This window comes from Oncorhynchus mykiss, chromosome 6 (genome assembly GCF_057628025.1).
Source record: "Oncorhynchus mykiss isolate SJ-2025 chromosome 6, ASM5762802v1, whole genome shotgun sequence".
In the NCBI taxonomy this organism is placed as follows: domain Eukaryota; kingdom Metazoa; phylum Chordata; class Actinopteri; order Salmoniformes; family Salmonidae; genus Oncorhynchus; species Oncorhynchus mykiss.
Genome location: NC_143027.1, coordinates 43,058,563 through 43,081,193, shown reverse-complemented (window position 1 = coordinate 43,081,193; position 22,631 = coordinate 43,058,563). Strand labels below are relative to the sequence as shown.

Below are 22,631 nucleotides of genomic sequence, written 5' to 3'. Positions count from 1 at the left end.
ACTAGCAGTTGCAGTTTTTTTTTTATATAAATTGGTTTGCTGGATCTACTGTCAAAGTGAGGTGAGAATCAATTTGTTCCTGCATTGCATGCCTCAGGGGCTAAACAGAATGTGACAGTGTTTATGATGCACTACCTTACCTGCATGATTACCAAGACAACAGAGACTTGCAGGCTCCTCCAGTGGGCCTGTGATGCCTCTGATACCAGAGGCAGAGACCGAGTGTTGGAGATGTAGCAGTAGATATGTCATCAACAGAGCTGATTAGAGGATGAACATCTGTGTTATGGCCTACTGCTTGAGTACCAGATAAGTGCTTTATAATTAGATACCATCTTTATTGTTCATTTCACAGCGCTCAACTACAGCCATCAAACAGACCGACACTCACCAAGAGAGATGGTGAAACCACTCTGTTCATTGCCATGGAGACACCAGTCTCACTTGTATTTGGATTGTCCCGACCTCGACATATGCTGTATACCTTAGAAAGGCTCAGACTATCAACAGACTTTCAGTTTGATTTGTATTAAAGAGACACTGAACATGCTGATTGGCACGTGTTTTTATTTTTCTCATTCGAAAAATTACATTTCAGCCTTTGAGATGTGTGTCCTGACCGATTCCGCATTTCGTTAATGATGTTTGTTCCCCATGACACACTGTAGATGCAGAAGTCTATTTTACGTCCTCAACATAACCCGAATGAATCTAAGATAACTCAAGAAATCTGTAATTAATTTTGATGTTTTTGCAGAGGACGTTTTAGTTGCGCAATTTGATATCTAACGAAGGTGTTTGGTGCAGTATTTCTCATGTAAAAAAAATGTGTGATGTGTTGTCTTAGTCGGTGCTGCTTGGCAGCTCAGGTCTGTCTCACTTGCTATGCTATTGGATAGAGAGCCATCACCATAGCTGTTCACCCGTGATAGTGAGCAAATGGATATCGTCAAACCAAAACCGAACTTTCATTTACCCTGTTGTGACGTACAGATGTTCCAAACTCCATTTTAGAAAAGACTGACTTTATGACCAAAATTACCCAATTTACACTTTGTAGTCAATTCTGACACTAGAATAACTGTTTCTGACTTGAATCGATGCCACATAGGCCATTTTCAAAGGGATTTGTTGTTTTTTAAAGGCAGTCGCTCTTTAAATGTCAACTGAAACTAAATAAATCAAACAGACAGCGTGAAAAGTATTGATTGATTAGTTGAACATCTATACTGTATATCAGTGTCAAGTTTGTCAAGTTCCCCAAGGTTGTAAATGTATATTCTCCAGCTAATCATCAAACCCTTGATTAGTTGAATCAGGGGTGCTTGTGCGGGGCCTGAACAAAAAAAGGGTAGAAGGGGACTGCATTTGAGAAACACCTGTGTAGATCATCTGTTGAAGACTGTCCAAATAAATTGCTTCTAAAAATGTTGCAGTGTACAACGATGTCAGGGTCAGGCTGAATACTAAAATAGTTTTTTTTAAATTTGGCAGTCAAAAGTATTCGCCTAAGAGACTCAATAGGTGATGAGTTCCAGTTCATAGTAGTGTGGATAAAACGTCTCTGTTCACACCTAAGTGGTTACTGGACCTCTCCAGGGTCCTGACTACTTCCTGATTGTGATGCGCGACACACTATTCTCTTCATCCACACAGAGTGACCTGAATGTAGTTGAGCTCAGGGATTTAGGTTTAGCTCAAAAGTTTGTGGCCTGGACAACATTGTAATCTGCCCCTGATGTACAATACCGTTAAAAAGTTTGAGGTCACTTAGAAATATCCTTGTTTTGGAAAGAAAAGCACTTTTTTTTTGTCCATTAAAATAACAAATTGATGGGAAATACAGTGTAGACATTGTTAATGTTGTAAATGACTATTGTAGCTGGAAACGGCTGATTTTATTGGAATATCTACATAGGCTTACAGAGGCCCATTATCAGCAACCATCACTCCTTGTGTTAGCTAATCCAAGTTTATAATTTTAAAAGGCTAATTGATCATTAGAAAACCCTTTTGTAATTGTTAGCACAGCTGAACACTTTTGTGCTCATTAAAGAAGCAATAAAACTGGCCTTCTTTAGACTAGTTGAGTATCCGGAGCATCAGCATTTGTGGGTTTGATTACAGGCTCAAAATGGCCAGAAACATATAACTTTCTTCTGAAACTCGTCAGTCTATTCTTGTTCTGAGAAATGACGACTATTCCATGCGAGAAATTGCCAAGAGACTGAAGATCTCGTACAATGCTGTGTACTACTCTCTTCACAGAACAGGGCAAACTGTCTCTAACCAGAATAGAAAGAGGAGTGGGAGGCCCCGGTGCACAACTGAGCAAGGGGACAAGTACATTAGAGTGTCTAGTTTGAGAAACAGATGCCTCACAAGTACCCAACTGGCAGCTTCATTAAATAGTACCTGCAAAACACCAGTCTCAACGTCAACAGTGAAGAGGCAACTCCGGGATGCTGGCCTAGGCAGAGTTGCAAAGAAAAATACATATCTCAGACTGGCCAATAAAAAGAAAAGATTAAGATGGGAAAAAGAACACAGATACTGGATGCAGGAACTCTGCCTAGAAGGCCAGCATCCCAGAGTCACCTCTTCACTGTTGACGCTGAGACTGGTGTTTGCTCCAGATACTCATCGAGTCTAAAGAAGGCCAGTTGTATTGCTTCTTTAATCAGCACAAAAGTTTTCAGCTGTGATAACATAATTACAAAAGGATATTCTAATGATCAATTAGCCATTACAAATGATAAACTTGGATTAGCTAACACAACGTGCAATTGGAACACAGGAGTGATGGTTGCTGATAATGTAGATATTCCATCAAAAGCATCCGTTTCCAGCTACAATAGTAATTTACAACATTAACAATGTCTACACTGTGTTTCTGATCAATATGTTGTTATTTTAATGGACAAAAAAATGTGCTTTTCTTTAAAAAAACAAGGACATTTCTAAGTGACCCCAAACTTTTGAACGGTAGTGTAGTAGGCCTATTTTAAGTGTCGCTTGAGAAAATGCTTGGTCAGGTACGGGTTCCCCCCAAAAATGTAATATTTTTATCCATCTACAAGTATAGGAAGTGACAAATCCATAAAATGTATTTATCTGATTCTTTTTCATTTGTCAGGTACTATATCTAGGGAATTACCATGCCCCTCCTAATAAGAACTCAATCTGTCCATATTCATTTATTTTTATGACTATGTTTGATCAAAAGTAATGGTCTCTCCCCAAGCTGTTGATTCTTATAACTAAGATTCTCATTAGCAAACTTCAGGAAGTCTATACCTTTAGCAAACATATTGTATCAGTATAATGTATGGTACAGTCATTTTATACAAACCTGTTCCATACGATTTCATTCCGATTATTTGATTTTTTAAATGTAACCTTTATTTAACTAGGCAAGTCAGTTAAGAACAAATTCTTATTTAATTGACTCACTTTTCTTATATCCTCCATGACTATTCTCATAACCTCCATGTTTGACATTGAGCCTTTGATTCTCAACATTATCCTTCTCTGTTTGCTGTCACCATACGTTATTAATGTGTCCATGGCACCGCTCGGCTCAATGTCACCATGATACATTCATTCAACCTGCTACAGAACGAAATATAATCTGTCCAATTTGTCATCATGTGAATGCTGAAGCCATTGCGATTGACCCAGTGGGTTTCCTTCCTGCTGTCCTGTAGTCTCCTGTGGTTTGCAATGAGAGTCTCCCGTCTGTTCTTAAACCAATCAAAGCATTGTATCCGAGAATCCCTGTCAATCCTAATGTGTAATCCTGATCTAGGATCCGTTTTTCATTTTTGTAAATCATGGCACCTGCTAATAGATCAGCACTCCTACTCTGAGACCCTTTTGTCTTTCTGGTGTTACGTGTCCTCTATAAAAGCATGCCCTGCCCCCCATCCCTCCCTCTCTTCCTTTCCTCCTTTTAACATCTCCCTATCTATGTCCATGTGTACTGTGCTTATAGGTATCAGGAGGAGTACAGTATGGACTCTACCAACGCCCAGTAAGTCCCAGGATGCATCCCAAATGGCACCCGACTCCCTATATAGTGCATTACTTTTGACTAGGGCCCATAGGACTCTGCTTAAAAGTAGTGCACTCTGTAGGGAATAGGGTACCATTTGGGACACACATCCAGCATCATGCTAGCATGGAATGGCATGTGTCCTGTGATTATGTCCACTATGGGAGATTGGTAAACACACACAGCTTGTTTCTTCTATCCCTCCCTTTTGACTTGAGGGTGCATCCCAAATGGCACCCTATTCCCTATACAGTGAGTGCACTACTTTTGACCAGAGCCATATGGGTCCTGGTCAAAAGTAGTGCACTATAAGGGGAATAGTGTGCCATTTGGGATGTAGCCTTAGTCACAGCACCAGATAAAACCGTTGAGCTTGTGTCATCAACCACTGGAGGAATTTAGAGAAGTACTTTAGGTGCTAAAACCTCGAGATTATTTGATTTTGTTCAGTGATGTAGTCAGTGGATATGGTTGGAGTACGTTGACTGTCTGCTTGCCTGCCTATAAATTATTGCAGCGTATAATGTACATATTGTATAGTGCTATCTAGAAGAACTGCAAATGAGTAATGGATTGTCTTCGTAGAGGAACGCTTATAAACCATTGTCAGTCGGTTTGATAAGTGCTCCCTCAGCATTTTATTGCAAATGACTTTTAAGAGAGATCATTATCAAAGTGGGCTACTGGTTACTAAAATCACATTATCGCCTATTTAAAAAAATATAAATACAGCCCTCTGGGCGGCAGAACAATCACCAACGCTACCAAGTCAAACAGCAATTTTGATGTAGTGCGCGTGTGGATGATTTTCTGTGGGCTGCTATGCCTGGCAGGCTGGAAATTATAACTGAGAACATGCTTCCTGTGCTCTCTGTGGTTTCTGTATTGTCTGTCTGTCTGTCGAGGAGATGGATGGTGAATAGGTTTCCTTAGGGATGCTGTAAGTGCGGTGTCAGAGGCATGCAGCGGAGCTTAAATGTTGGCACAAGTGTTCTCTTCCGCTCTAGAGATGGGGCTGGAAAGGGGATTATTTTGGACGATATTATATACTGATTCTATTATCCCAAGTATCGATTCTCAAAAAACGTAGTTAACGCTAGCTATCGCTAGTCGGCTGTACCTGCGCCAAAAATGATTCTCCCCCTATAGCTTGGCCTCAATCTTATTTTTAAATGGTGAGTCAACATGTTTTCAGCACTTTTATTTCCATGACCGATCAAAACTCGTTTTTTATGATGGTTCTTTCTTGTCCCTCTGCAGCAGACCTATATATAGTGAGCAATATGTTTGGAACATTGAATCGCAATAAAACTGCAGTATAAAAATTGAATACATATAGAATTGTGATAAATCCCTGATACATATAGAATCTCAATACACATCATATCAGCACCTAAGTATCATGATAATATTGTATCGTGAGGTCCCTGGCAACTCCCAGCCCTATTTGTTTCCCATTTATGGAGAAAAAATCAATCGAGCAGTGGGTGGCAAAATGTTTAAACAAAACACGGTTTTCCTCACAATATTTCCATATGATGGCATTCTGCTTTTGAGCGTTTGGTACTCGAAAAAAAAAGCAGTTATAGCTTACAAATTGTATTTTGCTCTTGTGGTCAAAGTGGATATTTGAGAGCAAAGTGGTCCTACGTAATGTGATATGTGATCTGACCAGGCTTTAGAATTGACTCAGAAACACCAATTTAGAATGGAAAACATGATTATAATCAATCTTGATCCATGTTACCACTCACAGCAACAGTGTTTCTTTAAGATGTATCATCATCACAGTCTAATGCAGGGGGCTGAACACGGGAAATAGATTGTGATGCTTTATGAATTCCTCCCTAATGAATGTGGAGCATGTGAAGAAGTCAATAATTATCTAGCAGTCTTAATTACAGTACAAGTAATAATAATTATAGATTTCATTCCAAGTAGAATCTCAAAGGCGCTACACTAATTTTTGGGATCCGGTGGTTTTTGGGCGATGGTCTTCCACAACTTCAGATGAAGCTAGTTAGTTTGGAAAATTAGTGTCTTGAGCGAAGAGAGCACTGATGGTGCAGCCAGGCAGGGAAATGGCTGGAAAACATCTGACAGAACGGCCCCGGAGCTTTTCATCGGGCACCTTGTCATCTTCGATGTTTACAGCTCCTCCTTCGTAAGTGTCACGTATACGCAGGGAGTCAGGAAGCAGGTGCAGTAGGAGAGTTTAATTACAATGATGCAAGGCAAATTAACGAAACAGAATGCATAATGAACATGAAAACAAACCAAAACTGCCTGATGACTGAGGTTATTGAGGGCTAAATAAATGATGAGGAATGATGATGAGGAAGGTGAGTCTTTCCTGGTGCATGGGTCCCACGGTGAAGGTGAGTGATGTGTGTGATTGTGACAGATCCCAATGGTTGCTTATCCAGTGCTTGGACCGGAAAAGGAGAGGAGAGTGTGTACAGATTTATGTTCAGGGAGGAGGCAAGGGCCTGGTCGAGGAAATTCCTTGTGGCACCCGAGTCCACTAGAGCTGCAGAGACAACACCTGAGAGACAGCCAGCCAGTGAAATGGGAACCAGAAAGGTTTGGCAGAAAACGATGATGGAATACGCACACCTACCCTGGGAGACGGAAGATCACCTCTGTCCTAGTGGAATCCAGGTTGGGACGCACCGGACACCGCTGAAGCTGGTGCCCCTCCTGGCCGCAATAGGGACAGAGCCCCAGTTGTCTCTGGCAACTCCACTCTGCCAGGGAGAGGTGTGGGTTCAGGCTCAGACTCGGGACAGCCAAAGGTGGGAAGCAAGTGGCGAGGTGAGCAAAGGCGCTCCCGAAGAAGGTTATCCAGACAAATGGCCATTGTGATGAGTGCGTCCAAGGATAGGTTGTCATCCCGACACGACAACTCCATTTGGACCTCTTTGCGCCGTCCTCTCCAGAAGAGAGTGTGGAGGCCCGTCTCATTCCATCCGCTAGAGGATGCCACAGTCCGAAGGTAAGGGCGTACTCCGCAGCGGTCTGGGGACCCTGCTGGAGTTGGAGATGTCGCTCACCTCCCTCTCTGCCATCTGGAGGATGGTCAAAAACCGTCCCGAACAGAGCCATGAACCTCTCATAGGAACCCAGCTCCTCCACTCCTCTCTCCCAGACAGTCGTAGACCACTTCAACGCCCGCCCGGTCAGTAGGGAAATGACCGTGGCAACCTTGGACCTCTCGGTGATAGGGGCTCCCCGTCTGATGGGCGAAATAGAGGGAGCACTTGAGTCGGAAGTCACTGCATTTCGATGAAGGAACGTTATACTTCTCCGGAAGGGACAGTAGGGCTTCGCTGACCTGGGTGGACGGCTGGGGGACTGGCTGACTGTGACAACCCTTGGTAGGAGGCCCTCTGATAGGGGTATGGATAGCCTCCCTGGTAGTGTTGAGGCGGTGGAGAACCTCCTCCATGGCCTTACCCAGTTGCGCCAGCTGGTCGCGAGGTTGGTGGAGCAGATGACCCTGTTCCTGGACCTTCTAGAAGATGGTTTTCTCCTCTGCTGCTTCCATATTGCGAGGCAGTATGCTGTCACGAATACGAGTCAGGAAACAGGTGCAAAAAAACAGGGTATTCGTACTGAACAGGACAACAAACCAATACTGGCTGAAGACTGAGGCTACTGAGGGCTAAATAAAGGGAATATAATCAAGGTGATGAAGTCCAGGCGTAATGCTGGGGAGCAGGTGTGCGTAATAATGGTTGCCAGGGCTGGTGGTTAGTAGACCGGCGACGTCGAGCGCTGGAGAGAGGGAGTAGGCATGGCAGTAAGTGGGCTGGATCATCCACTATCATAGTGTACCACCCACCTGGGTGATGCCTCGGTGACTGTAAAAGCGGCAGTAAGACCACCACTGTTGGTGGTTGTTCGGAAAAGCCCCCTATAAAGGGGTCTAATATTTTTTTAAATAAAAAAACACTTAAAAAAACAGTAAAATATTACAATATTGACATAGTTCTCTGCCTAGGCTTCATCAACATGCCATGGCAACCACGGAACAAGACTTCCAAGTAGGAGCTGTTAGACATGCAGGGACTGGCTCGGTTGTTTCCCTGAAAGCTGTAGTCTCTGTGTTGTGATACACCTTCAGTCAGCTTGGGCTGGACGATCCAAACCAGAAGGCGATGGAAGGCTGGTTCTGTTGATCAATAAATGTACATTTGAAAGCTAAACATAGCCTATGCTTGAAAGTTTTAAGTCTTGTATTTGCATGTGCACCTGATTCTCTACTTCCAACATATCTCAACAGACATTGTGCTTAGAGTAAGAACTGCTATTGCTATTTCTGATCACTTTGTGTATATTATGGATAGTCTGACTTTACTCTATCCACAGCTATCAAAGATAGAAATTGGTTGACTGGAGCAGTGGAGTTGGTCGACTAGAGAGAGAAAGAGAGATATAGAATATTGTTCAGTATGCAAATAAAATGTATGTAGGAAGATAACTTGGGAAATCAACACAGCTGTCTGTCTCCTATCAAACAAGCCTCGGCTCAGCCAATGGGATAACTGTTCTGAACGTGTAGGAAATTACCTAGACAATTTTCCGAGTGTCCAACTGTTTGGTTGCATCCCCCACCCATGGTTAGAGAAGTAACCATCACTGACACTGTCATCTGTGTTTGTTACTTCTACAGCTTTTAAAAACAAGACATATGGAAGGAAACATCTGTCTCTTTCATTTATCATGGTTTCACATCTCCCAACAGATGATAGTGAATCAGATAACAGAGCATTTAAAGCAGCTTTGTTCTCTTCTTTTAGACAGATTGCCCTGCTGTCAAAAAGCTGTTTGATGTTTATTTACAGTGCACAGTCTTCACTTCAGTGTGTCATTTTCAAAGCGGCTTGAAATCGTAATCTTCTCGTAGGCAATAGTGTGTGTGTGTGCATGTCTTTGCATGCACACACGTGCGTGTGTTCAATGTGAATGAAAATGCAACATTTAAGTTAAATTGTGAATTCTAATTAAATATACATTTGTGTGTGCATGTATACTGAACAAAAATATAAATGCAACAATTTCAAAGATTTTACTGAGTTAGAGTTCATAAAAGGAAATCAGTCAATTGACAAATTCATTAGGCCCTAGTCTATGGATTTCACATGACTGGGAATACAGATATGCATCTATTGGTCACAGATACCTTAAAAATAAATTGGCCTCACAAAGGGCCTCAGGATCTCATCACCGTATTTTTGTGCATTCAAATTGCCATTGATAAAATGTATCATGACACTAGGCGAGACCCAAATGCAGACACAGGAGGCAGATGGTTGGAGTTAAAGATGTTTAATAAATCCAAAGGGAATAGACAAGAGAATGGTCGTGAGTCAGAGTCCAGGAGGTACAGAGTGGCAGGCAGGCTTGAGGTCAGGGCAGGCAGAATGGTCAGGCATGTGGGTACAAAGTCCAGAACAAGCAAGGGTCAAAACCAGGAGCACTAGAAAAAGGAGAAAAGGCAAAGCAGGAAACCGGGAAAACCGCTGGTAGGCTTGGACATATAAGACGCACTGGCACAGAGAGACAGGAAACACTGGGATAAATACACTGGGAAAACAAGCAACACCTGGAGGGGGTAGAGACAATAACGAGGGCAGGTGAAACAGATCAGGGTGTGACACAATTGTGTTTGTAACTTGCCCATACAATAACCCCACCGCCACCATTGTGTACTCTGTTTACAACGTTGAGATCAGCAAACCGCTCGCCCACACGACACCATACACGTTGTGAGGCCAGTTGGATATACTGCCAAATTCTCTAAAACAACATTGGAGGTGGCTTATGGGAGAGAAAATAGCATTAAATTCTCTGGCAGCAGTTCTGGTGGACATTCATGCAGTCAGCATGCTAATCTGTGTCATTGTGTTGTGTGACAAAACTGCACATTTTAGAGTAGCCTTTTCTTGTCCCCAGCACAAGGTGTTATGATCATGCTGTTTAATCAGCTTCTTGATATGCCACACCTATCAGGTGGATCGATTAACTTGGCAAAGGAGAAATGCTCACTAATAGGGATGTAAACAAATTTGTGCACATAAGTTGAGAGAAATACATGTTTTTGTGCAAATGGAACATTTCTGGGATCTATAATTTCAGCTCATGAAACATGAAATGAATGAAAGCGAGATGCAGAGTAAGATTGTGGCTCAATAGCTACACATCTCTTAGTATACAATCTAACCTGTCAGGCACAAACAAGGCTCCAAGGTCCCTGCTGGAGCTTACAGCCCATTATTGTTATCCTCTGCAGGAGTTAGGGGAGGCAACAATTTTATTACAGAAAGAGATCAAATAGATCTGTTTCACCCCCACTTTAGATTAGTTGACTAACAGTTAGTCACAGTTAGCTCTCCCATCATTTGTAACCTCCCAGACACACCCCAACGTTCAGTCCATGGGCCTTTATTAATGGAATTGCTTTACATGAACGTCAATGTGTTTCATTAGATAGTTACAGTATATGCCTATGCAACTGTATAGAATTAAATATATATTTTTAGAGTGACTAGCTTGTCAGTTTTGAATAAGTGGTACCACATGGGTGATCCATAAATCACAGTGACTACACCGTTCCGTTTTACTTTTCATGACATGATGGATTAGGAGAGTCCAATTGAAATACATGGAATAGCTGAGGGACCAATCAGAGTGCATGTTCTTAGAAAAATAGTTTCTGGATAGAACCAATAAGGGTTATAGTGCTTGCTGCATATATGACACCCCTAAAGGTTCTATATAGAACCGTTTTGTAGGGTTCTCTGATCAGAACCCCAAGGGTTCTTCTTCACTGAACAAAAATTGGTTCCATATAGATTGGATAAATTGTATTGTAGGCCTACTAAGGGGGTGGCTTAGCAAATTGCATCATGGGAGTAGTAGAAGAAGTAGATCAAATTTATGCTCAAGGTAGTCGGTGTAAAATAAAGAAATAAGTTGGAAGAACAATCACAGAAAGTCAACATGACTCATTTATTGATGTTCCTAAGTTATTAAACCACATACAGTTGTGTGTAAGCTGTTAGGGTACATTCTAGGCTCCCTAAGGATGTAGGATATGTGGTTTTAAATTGCATCATGGAAGAACAATTATGCTCAAGGCCGACATAAGTAAGAGGATCCATTGCACTTTAAAGAAATACATTATTTAAGGTCTGTTCAAATCCTCCATCGGAAACGATGTCACTCCATAGCTATCAGAGTGTCAAATTGAAGATTAATGTGGCGTGTAGCTTAAATGCCACACATTTCAACAAGACAGGCAACAGTTCTTCCAGACAGCAGGGATGCAAACTAATCACCTTTCGGCTAAATTCGCCTTTTTGAATCCAAAATAAGTGTGCTATGTGCTTCGTGTAGATCCGATGAGAATAGTTTTGGGGGGGCTTTGTATAACGATGTGAAGAGGTACCTGACCGCAGAGACAGGGTTTGAGAATGTGATGAAGCGTACTTTTTGAGCTATAACATAAAAACAGCTGGCATTTGGAAAGTTTGGGGTGACGGAGAAAGTGTGGTGGAACAAGTATTGTTAGCATGAGGTATCTTGCTAGCTGGATTGAATTCTCCGTTAGCTAGCCAGAGAAATGTTGAGCAACATTAGCCAACTTTAACTGATCAAATAATTTAGATCATGGTGTGAAACCAATTCGCTATAGTATTAACTGGTATACGACTCCTTGCCTTTCCTCAAGTTATAACTCGTTAGTTGCTTACTGGACCCTGGCAATCTGTGTGAAATGTTAACTAGCTAACGAACTCTCTATGAACTGATGTTTTTCCTCTAAAGTAACATTATGTGGTTAATTTTCTGAATGAGAGAATTAGGTGAAAATGAGGCGTTGCTTGTTAAAACAAGTGGATTCAGGGATGAAGTGGAGCTGGGCCTGGCTTAAACTGGATGCCACCATAGAGGTGAAACGAACACCACACACTTTCCCTATTTCTCCCTTTTTCAATACAGTGGATAAAAAGGGGTATGCCAGTTGTACTCTCTGCCTGAAAGAGGTCAATTATGCCAACAAAGGGTATCATGCTCTGCTGGCACATTGTAGAACAGATGTCAACAGCTTTTGTTGTGTTGAACTTGCCAGTAACGTAAGGTGACCAGGTTTCTGAAATGAAAACCGGGGACATTTCCAGTTTGGCGGTCAATATATAATTAAAATATCCAATGTTATTATCTATGAAATAAAAAAGGGGGACAATTCCAGTTTCATGTATTTAGTCTAACAGGCACACTGTGATAGACAGAGAAAACAACTACAGTGGGGCAAAAAAGTATTTAGTCAGCCACCAATTTTGCCTGTTACTCACTATGGTGTCACATTTTGTCCTAGCACATGTAAACTTTGGCTCATAAAGCTTCTGTGTCATTTGTGCTGTGCAGTCCATAGATCTGTAACTATGATTGTGTCACATATTGTGGTATGCAAAGACACCCTCCTGCACAGCTAAACCATATTCTTCTTGGGAAGGCTCTACCTTCTTGAAGAATGTGGTGACAGAGGACATACCAACACGGGCAATCAGAGAGGCTTTATGCTTTTTCGTCTGCTGATGTTCTACCACTGCCGTTCTTCTCTGGCTGCCAATTGAAAGAGAGGAATTCTATCGTCTTGACCGGAGCGTATAAATGGAAATTCTCTCGTTTTTCATAAAAAGTGCATTTCCGTTTCTTGGAAAGAGTCATTGTATCTCCTCTGTCTGCTCTTCTTCACTCTCCTTGTGTCACTCTTCTTACTCTTAACTTTTTCTTCTCCTCCAATCTTACTCCTCTTTTCTTCACTCGTCTTCCTTTCCTTCACCTTTCCACCTCACTCTTCTACACTCTCCTTGCTTCACTATTTTTACTCCCTTCATTTTTCCTTCTCCTTCCTCTCCAATCTGTATTAATAAATAGCATACTATTTATTAGATAAAATACTTTGGTTAACAGATTCCCATTGCTTGCCTCATGTTTGTATTTTATCTCAAAAACTTTGTTTGGAATAATAAATTGGCAGGCTCTGTAACCATATCTTTACCTTTCCTCCTGTCTCCTTCACTCTTCTTCCTATGTAGTCTTCCTCCTCTCCTTCCTCTCCACTGCTAATGTTATTTTCACACTACTTATTATAACGCCAAACCATTACAATTGTAATCTACAAAAATATTCGCAGAATTAATTGTGCATTCATTTAATATAATCATATTTTCAAAATAGCCCGTCTACTGCATGTTTACATGTGAACTTTTTTTAACCTAGCTACCATAACAGTAGCTGCTAACTTAGTCGTAGTCTAACTTAGTCTACATAGCAAACGTTAGCTAGCATAACCTATTTAAAACCTTATAGAGCAGATCATCTATCTATACAATAAATTGTGACATAACATCACTAGCTAGTATCTCAAACGATTACCTGACTTGAAAAGACGTTTGTGGTGATGTTGTGGATTCACTTGACACTTGCTAGCTTCTGGCCGAGTTTTCCACAGCAGTTTTCTCTAAATCTAGCGCGAGCAAGTAGTAAGTAGAAGAGGAAGAGTGAGTGAAGCTGCTATGGCGAGCAGCCCCCTCTGCTGGACAAAACAAGCACAACGCGATTGAGACGTCAACCGGTAGGCTCTGCTGCCTGGTCTTTCTTGCCAAGTAAAATATTTCACTTTGCACAGTTTTTTTTGCACAGTTTTAACGCACAGTAAAAAACGGGGACATTTCCGAGGACAGCTCCGGCCGCGGACAAGCCACCAAAAACGGGGACTGTCCCCAGGAAACGGGCAACACGTGTGAGTGAGGGGGTGCTATTACATTTTTTTACTCAGTGAACGTATTTTTGCACACATGTAGCCTGTCAACTATAGTGGGCACTATAATAGTGCAAAAATAGAATGCCTGTTTTTTCATTCTATTACTACTTTAAGATGTTTTTTTCCCAAGTGCAATATTTAGATGTGTGTGTGGTCACAAGTGTTCTATTATAAAGGCTGTCATGGCTCACTGCAATGTTAGTGTATTGTTTTTTTCTCAAGACTTGAGTGTCCTTTGCAGTAAAGTCTAGGCAACAAATAACATTGGATTGCTTTCTTTACATTTTTTAGCCTCGAGTTGGGTTCACATTAACCACTTTATTTTTCACACAGAGACTGATCATCTTTGTTGCTTAATTAGTTAACCTGCATTTCCCCCTAGCAGGGATTTTTTTGCATGTTTCAGTGCAAAAAAAAAAAAAGTCACCTTTTTGGGCCCTCACCAATTTGCATCCCGACAGGGAAGGCACTCATGTTAAAACAGATTGCATTCTCAATGTGTTATTCTCCAACATCAGATCCATTGCTCTGTCGTATAACAATATTCAACCTCTATATGTTTCCAAATTCTCATGCTTACTGTTCATCTCTTTAATAATTTATTAAACTTTGTTGTCGTAATTGGACCACTGTGGGTAATAAGAGACTATAAAGGGGCCATTACAATGTATTAGTTCTTTAAATCTGAGCAGTATCTGTCTAGCTACCCATTCCAGGAAAACAGAATCAATGAAAGGAACTGGTTTTGTAATTGTGACCCATTTTTATTTATTTTATTTAACCCTTATATTTTACCAGGTAAGTTGACTGAAAATACATTCTCATTTACAGCAACAAACTGGGGAATTGTTACAAGGGAGAGGAGGGGGGATGAATGAGCCAATTGTAAGCTGAGGATGATTAGGTGACCGTGATGGTATGAGGGCCAGATTGGGAATTTAGCCAGGACACCAGGGTTAACACCCCTACTCTCACGATAAGTGCCATGGGATCTTTAGTGACCACAGGGAGTCAGGACACTTGTTTAACGTCTCATCCGAAATACAGCACCCTACACAGGGCAATGTCCCCAATCACTGCCATGGGCCATTGGTGTTTTATTTAGACCAGAGGAAAGAGTGTCTCCTACTGGCCCTCCAACACCACTTCCAGCAGCATCTGTTCTCCCATCCAGGACCAGCTATGTTCCTTGTCTCACACTGTTGAATGCCCCATATGGTACTCTAATGCAACAATGGATGTCACAGATACACAAAAAAACAGAGCATCCCAGTATTCACCAGAATGCATCTTGATAAAGTTAATTTACTCACTAATATCATGACACCGTTCAGAATTGAACGACAAAACCATGGTCCTTGTATCTATATGGATGCATGTGACCTTCCATGGTAGTTGTACCGACTGTCTCTCTTCTGTCCAGGGTGCAGGTGGAGTTCTATGTGAATGAAAACACCTTCAAGGAGAGGCTCAAGCTGTTCTTCATCAAAAACCAAAGGTCAAGTAAGTAGATTACAGCACAGATGTACAGTACTGTCACAAAATAACAAGGAAGTCAGACACCTGGAAACGAGAAGGATAATAACTTTAATCTAAGTGATAAGGTGCATTGCATATCCAATTTCAGCTCCAGTCAGGGTTTTCAATTAGTTGTCGTGACTCATGGTGCTGTATCTACACACCATGTAAGTGTGAAAGGAGGACAATACTTTATTTTTTTTGTTGAGGGAGAGGGTATTATCATTTCTGATTAGGACATAAGGCAGTGGTACAGTAGGCTTTCTAAAATGGACATATCTGTCCAACTTGCCATGCACAATGTGTGTGTTAGACATCAGTCTTCGGTCTGTGTATGTGTGTGGTTGCAGTATGTTGTTACTGTTTGCAATGTTTAGTCCTTATCTCTGAGCAACTTCCCATCCGTTATAGAAAAAAGCATCAGGGCCAAATACAAATGTCATGCAAATCCAACCTGTATAGAGCCTACTGCTGAGCCAGGAAGCTGTTTACAATGATTGTTTTTGGCCTGTTCAGTTTAGAACCATTGTGAAGCTTTGATGTTGTCACTGTGTCCCCTGGTGAGTTTATATTAAAAGGAGATTCAATGGCAGGCAGGCTTGGATGAATGAAAAGTGAACATTGTCTTTGTGAAGCAACTAGCACCATCCTATGACTTACATGTGTATCTGCAGCCAGGCAAGGTGTGTGTGTGTTCAGCCTTGCGCAAACACAGTGTTGTTGTAATGATTTTACTGTCACCTTACTCTGGGTTGTGTTTTCTTCCCCAATTATCAGAATAATTCATCCTCTATTCCACTGCTTTATATACCTGCCACATCATACAAGCATTCAAGCATGACCTCCCCCTACTTCAAAGCAGTGACACCTGTGCTGTGTTGTTGCTGGGAGCTGTGTGTGATAAAGATGAGTCGGGGTAAATCAGTTGTGAAGGCTTGCCAGACCAGCATGAAGCCGTGTTAGTCATGGCTCTGTGCATGTACGTATATTGTCACTTTAGACTGGTTAGTGAGAAAGAGCAGAAAGCACATCCTGGGCACTTAGACAGATAGGGTTCAGGGGAGGAGTGATGTCCGGTAGGGTAGAATCACTGCCTCTGTCCGTAGACAGATATAATCACTTTTTTCTGGCCAGAGACAGACAGAGAAGCAAACAGACGGGCAGCACTCTAACAGGTTCAGGTGAGAGATTATACATCTGTCAGGTAGAATCATTTTAAAACATTCGGAAATCTGTAAAGCGTAGTCGAAATAAAAATAAATAATAACTGTTCTTGATCATTCAGAATGCCGCAAATGCACATGGCAGAAGTAAGTAACAGAGGACTGGCTGCTTTTCTCTGTAGTTTTTGGCTAAAAGCAACAATGAAAGACGAGTCATATTTTTGCCATGATAGAACTGATTCTGACTGGAAGTCTAAATGTGCAGCATTAGCTCAGCATGGTTATAAAAATATAATCTATTTGATTAAGTATTTCAAATGTCATGGTAGGTAACAATGTCACAAGGATAATATCATTTAATTTATAATAAATATTTCTACCGTTTTTGTTCTCCGAAAATGAACACTCACTCAAGTAATCGAATACTAATGTCCACTTGGCTATCCGGATATTCGATTAAATGTCCCCACCTCTTATTTCATTGGCCCAGGATGAGGTCAGTTTACGAGTTAAAAACGCATTTCCTTAACTAGTATATCCCTATACTAATGTCTTGCATTACAAAAACTTTACTGCAAACATCATCCAGATTTATTAATATACAGTAGCCCGGATTAAGCATATTTGTTTTTTAATAGGTGATAAATCAGCACAAATTCAGTTACTCTTTACCATAATTAGTTATTAGGCTTGATTTGACCTTTGTCAGCTATAATCGTTTAATTCCCTCTTGGAAACAGGTGAACAGATTTGCTCCCAATGCAATTACTTAGTAAATCTGGCCTTTAGTGTTATATTGTGTTTGCTCCCCTGCAGGCCTGAGGATCCGTCTGTTTAACTTCTCCTTGAAGCTGTTGACGTGTGCCCTTTACGTCATCAGAGTGGCTCTGGACGACCCTGAACAGGTCACTGGAGTATGGTGAGACCCCTACAATTGCTTTTATCTCTTACTAGAGTCTTGCTATTTCACCTCTTACTAGTGACTCACCATGTATGCTAAACTGTGATTTGTCATTTAGCTGGTGAATACAGACTTGTGTGGGTGCTTGGAGACCGAATACATTCGTACTTTACTGATTATGTATTTTATTCCTATTGATTGATAAATGTGGTATTCATCCATGTGATTCAGAGAATATAACTTTTACCCAGTTGAAAAGAGAACTATTTGGTCCAGATAAAAAAGATTCAGAGTTTCTATGACTCTGAAATTAGTTTTTTATTTGTGAGTGTGAGACACAAAGCCTGAAAGAGCAGCGTTGGTGATGGGGCAGCCTTTCTCTCAGTCTTAGTGTAGTGATGTGGAAGCAGGATATGTTTGTTTGTGTATCCCGCCGCCAGAAGCTCTTAAAGACATAGTCCCTCTGTCATCACCATGGCAGCATACAGTACTGAGTGAGTGATGGTGACTATTACCCACAGGGTAGATTTTTCACCACACACACACTCTGAATGACTTCCTTCCCCCCACCTTTCCTATGCATTTCATTTGCAGTGTCAACTGTCAGAATAGAACAAGCACAGCCACAGCAGAATCCACAGAAATCACAGAAATCAACTGGTAAGTTATGAGGGTCACTGCACATTGACTTGACCCTGGGCTTTGAATGTGTTTTGGATTGTAATGTGCTCAGCTAATTCCATAGCTATCAGGTGGTGTTTTGGAATTATTATTGTCTAACCCATATGGTGTATTTATAGCCTACTCAATAATATTGTTTTGTCTTGTGAAAGGGAGAATTCATTTAGTCTATAAATAAATATACAGTACATACTGTATAATCAATAAGGTTATTTTGTTTTGTTAAAGGGAGTTGATTTTCTGGGTGAACAGAAGGGTTCCTGTCTGGGCAATACAGGTAAGAGGAGACTGATAGTCACAAACATAGCTTCGATTTTGTTAAAACTGACTTCTCATGTTTTTCATTTAACAATAGCCACACAATCACTCTGGGCCGAACCCATATGCGTACATGTCCCTGTGAATCTCCCATTGACACCAATGTAGGATTTCACGCAGATTTCAACATCCCGTACTCTCTATGCCTTTTCAAACCTTTTGGAATTTTGACCTTACCAAGAGGCATCCTTATTGGTACTGTAGTCCCAACTAAAACGTAGCATCTTAACACACAGCATTTAAACTGAAAACATTTTACAGCCGGAATGTTTTTAGAACAGGAACGACTTTACAACACATCTCTCTCAGGTAGTGGATTGCCTGGGCGCCTCGGTTAGATTGCAGCCCTGGTTAATACGTTTCTTCTGTCCGTGCTGCACCAGGTGACCGTGGCCTTAATCAGTTTCCTGGAGGCGATGCTCCTCACGTATCTCAGCTACAAGGTAAGCCACCTCAGCTGTACTCCGTCAGGGTCGTATGAGCTAGAAGGAAGTGACTCCATTGAGCAGTCCTGGAGGCACGCCTGTGTGAGATTGCATTAAATTGGTGAACTTTCTGGCAACGTTTTTGCAGCGACCAGTGTGAATGCACCTTCACTTAGCTCTAACCTGGGTCAGAAGAACAGATAATGAATATGCTATCCCATTGAACAAAGTTCTGGAATCCAAATGAATAAAAGATTAGGTGTCCATCCTACATTGATTTTATTTCCTCAAATGGCCCATTAATTAAAGTGCCACAGTGCTATGTCTCTTTGATGAATTAGGTGAAGTTTGATCTACTTCAGGAGGACAAAGTAGATTGGGTTTAGTTTTAGTTTGTTTTGGCAGATAGATACCATCCCCAATTGTTTTAATGAATCCTTGTATTATAATAAGTTGTGAGGGCTTGTCATTACTAAATAGTCATGGTTATTTTCTCATTCGTGGCGGCAGGTAGCCTAGTGGTTAGAGCGTTGGGCTAGTAACCGAAAGGTTGCTGGATTGTATCCCCGAGCTGACAAGGTAAACATCTGTTGTTCTGCCCCTGAACAAGGCAGTTAACCCACTGTTCTCCGGTAGGCCGTCATTGTCAATAAGAATTTGTTCTTAAATGACTTGACTAGTTAAATAAAATATAATAGTTCTGATCTGGTCACTATTACTGTAATTAATACACAGCCTTGGCTTACACTGCATTGATCCTGTTTCTTTGTTTCAGGGGAACATCTGGGAGCAGATGTTCCAGATCTCCTTCATCCTGGAGATGATTAATACCGTGCCATTTATAATTACTGTGAGTCTTCTTCCACCTGATCTCACACACACACGCGCGCATGCACACACACGCACTATATTCCACAAGCAAACGAGGCCCATTAGCAAACATATGACTTTTTGCAATGTTTATGGTGTCGATTTCAGGCTCTCAAGACTTAGGAGTATGGTAACACAAGACTATGAGTATCGAAACTTGATGATGGGAGCATAGGCCTACACTGTATATGTGCATATTGCCCTAGGCTCGAGTATTCACTCATTCAATTGTCTTTTCAGATCTTCTGGCCTCCGTTGAGAAACATCTTCATCCCAGTGTTTCTCAACTGCTGGTTAGCCAAGTGTGCCCTGGAGAATATGATTGTGAGTATATGCTATAACCATAACGCAGCAGGCAAAACTGGACAAAACTAGTTGCAATGACGTCATTTCAACCAGTTTCGCTCGCGGAGAATACATGTAACGATGTACGCTGAGAGTCGGGAAGCAAGTTCAGGGAGTGAATACGTTTAATTAATAAATGAACAAAACAAGAAACACAAACGGCGCACTGACATGAAACAGCAACAATGACGACTAGGGAAGAAACGAAAGGGAGTGACATATAAAGGGCAGGTAATCAAGGAGGTGATGGAGTCCAGGTGAGTGTCATTATGCGCGTAACGATGGTGACAGGTGTGCTCCCTAACGAGCAGCCTGGTGACCTAGAGGCCGGAGAGGGAGCACACATGACAATACATGTTTTTTTTAATCAAAATTAATCAGTTCTAAGAGATTATATACAGTAGTCTACCAGTAAAATAGCCAAACTCTGTCTGCATTATGTGGGAAGACAGTCCAAAGCAGTGGTGGGTAGAAATTCCCTAGTTATAAAAAGTCAAAAGACACCCAGTTCCTATTTGTATTGAGTAAAGCAAACCGTCAATGAGTGTAGATTTGAGGCAGCGCCAGCGGCATCTCTCTGTGGGCAGATGGTTAGGTCCTGGGCCAAGGAGATCAGTGCTGTGAGAGAGAACAGAGAACAGATCCAGCCTAGAGAGGTTGGAGGGAAGTAGCTAGTCAGACAGGCAGAAACATTAACACGTAATGAAGGGACGTGGTGGGTAGGTAGCTTGAAGAGATTGGAGGGGAGATGGTGGGTAGCAAATCAGACAGGCAGAAACATTAACAAGGTGTGACATGGACTGCATGCCCACTGGTACATCTGAGGAAAGGTTGTGTTTATTGAATGGTTGCATCAGTATCAAAGTAACCAGATAAAATGAAAAAATGGGGTCCCCAGAAATTCTAGCAGAAAAAATGGGATGCCCGCTGAAAATGTTTAAATACCACTGGCGTAGATAGATAGGCAGACAGACTGGCTGACCAGCAGACCAATTGACTGACCAACCGATTTAATAGTCTCACTGTCTTCCTCCTTCCCACTCTCCCTCTACCCCTCTTTCTCCTCAGAACGATCTCCATCGTGCCATCCAGAGGACCCACTCTGCCATGTTCAACCAGGTCCTCATACTTATCTGCACCCTTCTCTGTCTGGTCTTCACTGGGTATGTGCCACCTGATCCCAGACCCCTTTCCCTTGAAACTCCATGGATCTGGCACCATGGGCAGCATCTCATTCCACAAACATGTTCCCTCCCATCTGTCCATTCCCACACACAGATCTGATAGAATCTGGTTAGGTGTAAGAAACATTGAAAAAAGGAGGTGAAGCTGTTAAAATGGGCCAAACTGGTTGTAATGCCCACTAACATAGTTTGCTCTTGCCCAGTTGTGCCAGATCTGTGAAGGGGACTAACAAGAGCAGATCGGAGAGGAGGAAACAACTTTGTGGGATGAAATGCAGCCCCTGATCTTAGCCACTCATCCCTGAAGCTCTATGAGACCTTCTCCTCTCCTCCTACCTCTGTCATCTTGGCATGCCATTATCCAACACAGAGAACTAACTGAGGACGTCAGGCAGAACAGACAGCAGAATCAATGGTGTCATTCTCACTGATTACACAGATCAGAGCAGAAGTGTTATGGTGCATCGATTGTGGGGAAAGTAGGATTTTGATCCTTAATCTGCCAGGCTGAATTTCAATGTAGATGTATGCCAAAGCCTCTGTTGAAATATTATCGGAAATGAGTAGGTCATATTGGCTCATCACCCTATTATCATTACATGATAGTGTAATTCACCTTTCTCTTTGTTAATTCAACGGGTCTATATTTTCCTCATGCATAGCCTAGTTCCAGAGTTATAGTGGTTCTCCATAATACAGATTCAGAAACGTACAACATTGAGCATTGAGCATCTATGCTCGCAAGACTACCTCGTGCAAAATGTTTCCCCCTAAATGTGAAATCCCTCTCCTCCTTCCAGGGCATGTGGTATCCAGCATCTAGAGAGGGCCGGAAAGAACCTGACTCTGTTCAACTCTCTGTATTTCTGCATCGTCACCTTCTCTACGGTGGGCTATGGTGACGTCACACCTCATATCTGGCCTTCTCAGCTGCTGGTGGTCATTCTCATTTGTGTGGCCCTTGTGGTGCTCCCACTACAGGTATGAGACTAAATATAACAGAGCTTATACAATGGTAAAATAGCCTGTGTGGCCCCAGATGTTTTTTGAAAGATAATTGAGGCTGTAAATGATTTCCCATAATGTTTCCTGGATTGACTGTTGATTGTTCTCAAACACTGTATCACAACATTTGATTTAAGAAGTACCTGATCAGAGCTGTTTGGAAATGATAGCTGTATACCCATAGTAGTAACCATAAAGTAACATCCTCAATGCTAAGACGGCTTGAACAAACATCATGACCTAGAACAAAAAAGAAACAGACGTAGTTGCATCTGGTGTAAAAACTTAACTTAACCTCCTTGTCATACTCTGACCTCATGCACTGTCCATCTGTT

General features: G+C 41.7%; 1 protein-coding gene across 3 annotated transcripts in view; it reads left to right on the top strand.

Moving 5' to 3' along the window:
• kcnt1b (potassium sodium-activated channel subfamily T member 1b) overlaps positions 1-22,631 on the top strand; it is an 81,295-nt gene that overhangs the window by 13,741 nt on the left and 44,923 nt on the right. For 2 of the 3 annotated variants that reach the window (XM_021606568.3, XM_090237966.1), the window contains exons 2-11: positions 3,995-4,033; positions 15,310-15,389; positions 17,384-17,486; positions 18,063-18,128; positions 18,378-18,426; positions 18,851-18,910; positions 19,668-19,742; positions 20,003-20,086; positions 21,176-21,270; positions 22,092-22,272. In XM_021606568.3, the coding sequence (XP_021462243.2) occupies positions 3,995-4,033; positions 15,310-15,389; positions 17,384-17,486; positions 18,063-18,128; positions 18,378-18,426; positions 18,851-18,910; positions 19,668-19,742; positions 20,003-20,086; positions 21,176-21,270; positions 22,092-22,272 (832 nt within the window). The remainder of the gene's footprint in view (positions 1-3,994; positions 4,034-15,309; positions 15,390-17,383; positions 17,487-18,062; positions 18,129-18,377; positions 18,427-18,850; positions 18,911-19,667; positions 19,743-20,002; positions 20,087-21,175; positions 21,271-22,091; positions 22,273-22,631) is intronic. The other variant, XM_090237965.1, reaches the window with a different exon arrangement.